General features: G+C 48.3%; 1 protein-coding gene across 2 annotated transcripts; it reads right to left on the reverse strand.

Annotated features, from left to right (window-relative positions):
* Positions 1-978: 978 nt before the first annotated feature.
* Positions 979-6868, reverse strand: psmc4 (proteasome 26S subunit, ATPase 4). Of its 2 annotated transcripts, none has more exons than XM_069720289.1 (11): positions 6816-6868; positions 6223-6321; positions 5037-5223; positions 4238-4384; positions 4033-4142; positions 3385-3478; positions 3111-3278; positions 2945-3021; positions 2097-2265; positions 1584-1639; positions 979-1487 (listed from the first exon to the last, which is right to left on the reverse strand). In XM_069720289.1, the coding sequence occupies exons 1-11, from the start codon at positions 6846-6848 to the stop codon at positions 1374-1376; spliced, it is 1254 nt and encodes a 417-aa protein (XP_069576390.1). In that variant the 5' UTR covers positions 6849-6868; the 3' UTR covers positions 979-1373. The 2 variants fall into 2 exon arrangements, with proteins under 2 accessions (XP_069576390.1, XP_069576391.1); XM_069720290.1 differs by lacking the exon at positions 6816-6868 and adding an exon at positions 6665-6684.
* Between the last annotated feature and the right edge of the window lie 733 nt (positions 6869-7601).

The following is a 7601-nucleotide window of genomic DNA, read 5'->3' on the forward strand; positions in this document are numbered from 1 at the left end:
AGCTCCAACAGGTCCATCACCTCCAACATCTCCATCACCTCCAACAGCTCCAACACGTCCAACACCTCCCGCCTCATCGTCAACATGCTGAGTAACAGAGTCGCAGGTTTGGCAGCTTCCTTCAAAAGGACGATCAGCTGGCAGGAAAATAAAACGGTTCCACTGATCCGCGAGGAAAAAAACCAAAAAGTGACATATTGAAAGACGAGCTGAGAAAATAATATTTATATATTATCAAGTAGTAGTAACCTGTCGAATATTTCAGCCTCATTATTACAAAAATTGAAAACATTTGGTACATAAAACTTCGTTGCAGTAAAACATGTCCACGTCTGACGGTTTAAGTTCTTAATATACGACGGTCGATCAAACAGTTCAGAGCGTCCCTGAACGCAGCGCAGCGCTGCACCCGGAGCAGCAGGAAGCAGCGACCTTCAGGAGGAAGTATTCAGAGTCGTCTCTTCATCATCATCACTGAGTTCCTCACGTTAACGTCACCGCTGGTAACGAGAACATTAATGATTTCAACCGTGGACCTGAAACTGGAGCAGAGAAACATCCGATCTATGGGTTCAAATGTTTAAGGAACAGAAAAGTGTTCCTGAGCCCATGCAGTGATTTCCACTGGGTCAAACTCTGCAAACGGTCAACAGAGACTCTTGAAATGCTTCAGAAAGTCTACGGTGATGAAGCGACGAGGTGTTCTGATGACATCATGCTTCAGGAGAGAAAAATCTAATAAATATCTGATAAAAAACAACTGTCCTGTCATGTGTGTCGGAGAAGCTTTAAACCAATCAGGACGAAGAAATGTCGTCACAGAGGTGAAAGGTCAGTCGACATCGTGACGTTTTGCAGCACGGATAAAACACAATTCTTCCCATCATGCATTGCTGTAAGTAAGAACACGAAGACTCTCGAAACGGTTTTCATCAATAAAAATTGGTTCCTATTAATTTTTTCAATCAAACACAGGAGTTTTAGTTTTTTATGGAAAACATCTTTAATGGATTCTTGAGTCACATATTCAGTGTGTACATGTTCATACAAATGTTTCCTAGCTAGTCAGGACCAGATGTTTTTAGGAACCAATCGAGTGCCTGTACAAAAAAAAAAAAAAAAAAAAAAACTAACGTGTCGTCCGAGGTCTGGAGGCGGAGCTAACCTGACGGAGCTGAGGTGGATACATTTTGTCCCGCCCCCCACCCCCCCAAAAAAATCAATGAACATCGGGGGAAGCGCAAATCCACACAAGACAAACTGACACACACACACACACACACACACACACACACACACACACACACACACACACACACACACACAACTGTGTGTCTGGACACCTCTTTGCTCCGGGAGGTTCGTTCCTCCGTCTACTTGTAGAACTCGTGCTCCTGCTCGTCCTTCTTGATGACCGTCTTGTAGGCTTTCTCGAAGTCTTTAGCGAGGACGATGTACCTGTTCTCACGCACGGCCAGCATGCCAGCCTGACCACACAAACAACAACAACAACAACATATTTAGATGGTTTAAAGTGCATTTTTCACGACTTGAATAATAGAAGACGAGATGAAGCGTCTGACCTCCTGGCAGATGGAATTGATGTCCGCTCCAGAGATCTTGTCTGGTCGGGCCACATCTGTGCAGCTGTTAGGGACGACTGAACAAACAAAAACGAAACATCTGGGCATCACAGGAGGAGTTCAGACACACCGATGCACCGACGGGCCAAAACAAACCAGAAAATACTGAAATACTGGATTTTTGGTTATTTGACCTCATTTCCGAGCGGCCGTTTTTGTTTCCAGCTCCAGTGTGAGAGTCTCTGCTGTGTTTCTGTCCTCTGAGCTCTGCGTGTCTCACTGTGGGCGGGGCTTAGACCTCTGCTGCACTGACACCACTAAAGTCGTACTGCAAACTGATGCACAGCCGCCGCTTCAACAAACATCTTTTTGATCCGTGTAGATTCGTGTGCAGGAAAATAAACTGAAGCTGTTTTCTGTGTTTAATCGATTGATGATTATTTTATGTACTCCGGTAAATTCTTCAAGGAGCAGAAATTCATTTCTCTGCTGCGATGGAAATAAAAAGGATACAGTCCTCCAGGTCGACCTCCTCGGAGAGATTCATTTTGCTGGTGATGGTGGAGAAGATCAGACGCTTCTGCCGGCGGTCGGGCAGCGGGAACTCGATCTTCCTGTCCAGACGACCGGGACGCAGCAGCGCCGGGTCCAGCGTGTCGGCCCTGTTGGTGGCCATGATCACCTGACGGGCGGAAACGCATCATGATAAGAAGGCGGAGCTTTTACTGATCCTTCAAAACTGGTGACGGAAAAATAATTCAACGAAGAAGACTTTTGATTTATCGGTTTATTTTATTCAAAAAACGGGTAAACTAAACAAAAAGTACCGTACAGGTTGTTACCTGAAGCTACCGTTCACAGACGTCCCCTAAACGGAAGGTCTAAGTATCAGAAGTTATTGTGGGATGAAGCGATATTTGTTACGACGGTATCGAAGCCGTTGGCTCAACGTCGTTGCTATTTTGCCAGTAAAAAAAAAACACACAAGTGTGCTGCAGAGTCAGACTGATTCATCAAAGAGTCTTTTTGTATAAAAGAATAAACACTTCCTAGAAATAAACTGCATCTGAAGAAGGCCGTCTTTGTACGAGCAGAACTTTGTGTGCAAACGGCTTCTGGGAAAAACATCCATTAAAAGGTTTTCATGAATGACAACATGAACCCCGAGGGAGGGGGGAAGGGAGGGAAGGGAGGGGAGGGGGGAAGGGAGGGAAGGGGGGAAGGGCTTTCTGAGCTGAGTGTCAATCAGGGAGAGTGACAGTGGAGTGACTTGGCGGCATGAGTCAGCACATACGGAGACGCTGCAGCCCCGGGGGTAGAGAGGGGGGAGGGGGGGGGGGTTCAGAGACGGGTGGACTCACCTTGACGTTGACATTCTGGTCGAAGCCGTCCATCTGGTTGAGAAGCTCCAGTAAGATTCTCTGGACTTCACGATCAGCTGCAGAAAGACCAAAAACAACGAGGAGGAAAGTTAGTAAAAAAAACTAAAACTAAAACATCGGGACGTTTAACGGGAACGTTTCGTACCTCCGGTCTGCGCGTCGAAGCGCTTGGTGGCGATGGCGTCGATCTCGTCGATGAAGATGATGGCCGGGGCGTTTTCCTTCGCCAGCCGGAAGACGTCTCGCACCATGCGAGGACCTTCGCCCAAATACTTCTGGACGAACTCGGAGCCGACCACACGGATGAACGCCGCTGGAGACGGAGAGACGAGACGGAGAGACGAGACGGACAGACGTCAGCGAGCCGTCACCAGATTTCAAGACTCTGTCTAACAGCAGCAGCGTGTCGAGGACGTTACCTGTAGTGTGATGAGCCACCGCCTTGGCCAGCATGGTCTTACCGCAGCCGGGGGGGCCGTACATCAGGACGCCCCGGGGGGGGTCGATGCCGATCTGAGGAGGGAAGCCGACGAGTTTATGTGTAGAACACATTTCAACAAGGAGATTCAAAGTGCTTCATATAAAACCATCAAAACATCAGGCAGAAGAAAAGGACATTTTAAAAATGAATTAAGAATCAGGGATTAAAACATTAGAATCTGTGATTAAAAGATTAAAATCGGTGATTAAAACATTACGGAAGCTAAAAATAGGATAAAAGTTGCAGTGCAGTTTAAGATCTGGTTCAGTGAACGGCAGCAAACAGAAACTGTCCTGATTTAAAGGATCTGAGAGTCTCAGCAGACCTGCAGCTTTCTGGGACTTTGTTCCAGATATGTGGAACATAGAAGCTGAACGCTGCTTCTCCATGTTTAGTTGTGACTCTGAGAAACAGGAAGGAGCCGACCTGACGGGTCGGGACGGTTCGGCAGGATGTTGAAGTGGAAGATCAGTTCCTGAGTCATTAAACCGTCCAGCAGAAGATAAATAATGATCCGACACAATCGGAACTTTTGCGATCACACTTTTTCGGCCTTTCAGTAGTTTGTCAGAATTAAATGTCGGACCTGTTTGTAGAGCTCAAAGTGTGTGAGTGGCAGCTCCACCGCTTCTCTGACTTCCTGTTTCTGGATGTCCATGCCACCGATGTCGGCGTACATCACGTCGGGCTTCTGGTCTGTGGGAGAAAAAAACACAAAAAAAGCGACGCAGAGTTAGAGCTTCAGATGATGAATTTCCTGTTTATGAAATGAAGACGTCCTGCAGACGTACCCGACGTCAGCATCATGATGCTGCTGTCGGCCTCCGGAGGCAGAACGTCCACCAGAGCGTTGCTGTGCTTGTGCAGCGCCACCGAGGCGTTGGGCTTCAGCAGCTCGCGGTCGATGGTGCTCAGGATGCGCACGTAGTAGTTGGACCCTGAACGGGAGGAAAAACAACAACGCTCATCACACATTCAACGCTGCGCTCTTCACACTGAATAATGGAAAAGTTGTCCGGCTCCTCCGAACACGGTGAAGCATTCAGACGTACCGACTCTTCAATTTATAATTCTCAGCTTTACCCGTTTATGGATTCGCTGTGTTTTAATGCAGTTGTTCTGGTTTCGGTTGATCTCCGGTGGTGAGAGAGGCCTCGTCAACCGTCACCGAGTATTTGAGCCGATCATTTAATGTCGTCGTGAGAACAGAAGATGTCAAAACACCGTTATGTGTTTTATGACCTCATTTCCTTTCTGGTTTAACGTCAGCTGTTTTCATCTCGCTCGTTTCACCATCAAATCAAAACTCAACATGTGACGGACAGTTCGGATGTCTTTGGATGAACGTGGGTGTCGCCTTGGAGGACGGACGTCCCCGGTTACCCCCGACGACGACGTGACGCATGAAAACACGTCGGAGACGCAGGAATCAAAATACGTGTCCCGTTTATAACTTTAAAATCTCGTCTGAACGTTTAAACATCAATCAAATAAAGAATACAAACAGTCATATTTTTCCAGCTGGCGGTTCCTCGTTCAGCAGCGAACCTGAAACACGACGGAAGAAAACATTTTGTTTGTTGTTTGTACCTGTAGTGGATCCAACGATGGCCGTGTTCTGGTCAACGGCCTCCAGGAACTGGCCGATGACCAGCGGGATGCTCTGTATCCTCTTCACCTCCTCCTGAGCGTGGAGGAACTCCTTCTTCAGGTTCTTCTGTTCATCTTTGATGTACTCCTCCTGCACCTCCAGGAACTCCAGCTCCTGCTGCAGCCTCTGCACAAAAGAAAGGAGGAGACGAACCGGGTCGTTAACGGGAGAAGCGGGTCGTTAACGGGAGAAGCGGGTCGTTAACGGGAGAAGCGGGTCGTTAACGGGAGACGAACCGGGTCGTCAACGGGAGACGAACCGGGTCGTTAACGGGAGACGAACCGGGTCGTTAACGGGAGAAGCGGGTCGTTAACGGGAGACGAAGCGGGTCGTTAACGGGAGACGAACCGGGTCGTTAACGGGAGACGAACCGCATACGAACCGGGTCGTTAACGGGAGACGAACCGGGTCGTTAACGGGAGAACCAGGTCGTTAACGGGAGAAGAACCGGGTCGTTAACGGGAGAAGCGGGTCGTTAACGGGAGACGAACCGGGTCGTTAACGGGAGAAGAACCGGGTCGTTAACGGGAGACGAACCGGGTCGTTAACGGGAGAACCGGGTCGTTAACGGGAGAAGAACCGGGTCGTTAACGGGAGACGAACCGGGTCGTTAACGGGAGAACCGGGTCGTTAACGGGAGAAGAACCGGGTCGTTAACGGGAGAAGAACCGGGTCGTTAACGGGAGAACCGGGTCGGGTCTCTCAGAGAACTCAAGTCAGTAAAGAGAAGCTCGCTCAGTTAAAACTTTTAAAACGTCTCTTTAAATGAACTCGTAACTCTTGAAGTTCTCCTGCACTTTAAAATACATGTTGCTTATTTATATTTTCACACTATTTGTTTAATTTGATGTTTTATGTGTTTCTCATTTATGTCCCACATCTTTAAATGTTCCTTTATATGTGTTGAAGTGTCTGTTTCTGGCTGTGAAGCACTTTGAGCTGCATTTCTTTCCATGAAAGCTGATAAACATATAAAGTTTATTATTATAAATATCTCTTCTTCCAGCAGAATAAAACCACCTTTATGACTTCCCTCAGAAATGAGGACGGACTTCCCTCAGAAATGAGGACGGGTCCATTTCGTTTCTAGTTTAGATGAGGTGGATGAGGAGGTGCTGAGTGGACCTTGTATCTGCTGTACAGATCCTCCAGGTCTTCTGGTTCTGGTGCCAGGAAGGACAGACCCGTCTGGGGTCTGGAGCTCAGGACCGCCGGCATCTCTTCCTGTGGAGGTGACAAGAACAAAACATTATCACGAGAACTGAGAGAATTCAGCTCATTTATTAAAAATTAAAGAAATGAAAACGAGTCGTGACGTGAAAACACCGGTTAGCTACATTTAGCTGCTAACAAAGGCGACAACAGTTTACAGCCGCGAGAATGATCCGAATAAATAAAACGACCTCCGACATTAATGTGTCGGAGCCGTCACGTCTTCTATAAACTCTTCGTAGTATTTATACCACAAAAACCTTTTTTTGTTTGTTTCTTCACCTCTTTACAGACGCGAAGCTAATGCTAGCAGCTAGCCTGCATGACTTAGCAGAGGATGAATCGGCAGGTTTACGTTTCTGAACGAGTCAAACTGTGAAAACAGCGAAGAAACAGCGACGACGACACAAAACAGACGACGAGTCCGTCCGGAAAGTCAACCGATAAAACTCCCGACGGAACTTTAGTGGCGGAAAAAACAGGAAACAAATGTCAGCGATTCTCACCGGACTCTTCTCCACAGCTACGATGTCCTCCATGTTGGAATTTGATTTACGGAATGACGTTATTGACGCAGAACGTCGGAAAGAGAGGATTATGGGTAATGGAGTTCATTACTTTATCTCCTGGATCACTGACTACCTGACAGGCAGACCACAGTTTGTCCGTCTGGGCAGTGTGCTGTCTGATACGGTGGTCAGTGGTACTGGAGCTCCTCAGGGAACTGTTCTGTCTCCTTCATGTTCACCTCCTACACAACTGACTTCCAGAACAACTCAGAGTCAAGACATCTGCAGAAGTTCTCTGATGACTCTGCAGTGGACGGTGTATAAGGGATGGACGGTGTATAAGGGATGGACGGGAGGAGGAGTCAGTGGACGGTGTATAAGGGACGGACGGGAGGAGGAGTCAGTGGACGGTGTATAAGGGACGGACGGGAGGAGGAGTCAGTGGTCGGTGTATAAGGGATGGACGGGAGGAGGAGTCAGTGGTCGGTGTATAAGGGATGGACGGGAGGAGGAGTCAGTGGACGGTGTATAAGGGACGGACGGGAGGAGGAGTCAGTGGTCGGTGTATAAGGGATGGACGGGAGGAGGAGTCAGTGGTCGGTGTATAAGGGACGGACGGGAGGAGGAGTCAGTGGACGGTGTATAAGGGACGGACGGGAGGAGGAGTCAGTGGACGGTGTATAAGGGACGGACGGGAGGAGGAGTCAGTGGTCGGTGTATAAGGGATGGACGGGAGGAGGAGTCAGTGGTCGGTGTATAAGGGATGGACGGGAGGAGGAGTCA

This window comes from Brachyistius frenatus, unplaced genomic scaffold (genome assembly GCF_029030835.1).
Source record: "Brachyistius frenatus isolate BFR_SWC_R1_liver_20210118 unplaced genomic scaffold, ASM2903083v1 Contig_237, whole genome shotgun sequence".
Taxonomy (NCBI): Eukaryota; Metazoa; Chordata; class Actinopteri; family Embiotocidae; genus Brachyistius; species Brachyistius frenatus.

Coding starts and splice junctions, on each gene's coding strand:
- psmc4 (XM_069720289.1), bottom strand. CDS start 6,848: ATGGAGGACATCGTAGCTGTGGAGAAGAGTCCG. Junction 4,143..4,237: donor CATCATGATGCTGACGTCGG/GTACGTCTGCAG, acceptor TTTCTCCCACAG/ACCAGAAGCCCGACGTGATG. Junction 3,279..3,384: donor GGTGGCTCATCACACTACAG/GTAACGTCCTCG, acceptor CTCCGTCTCCAG/CGGCGTTCATCCGTGTGGTC.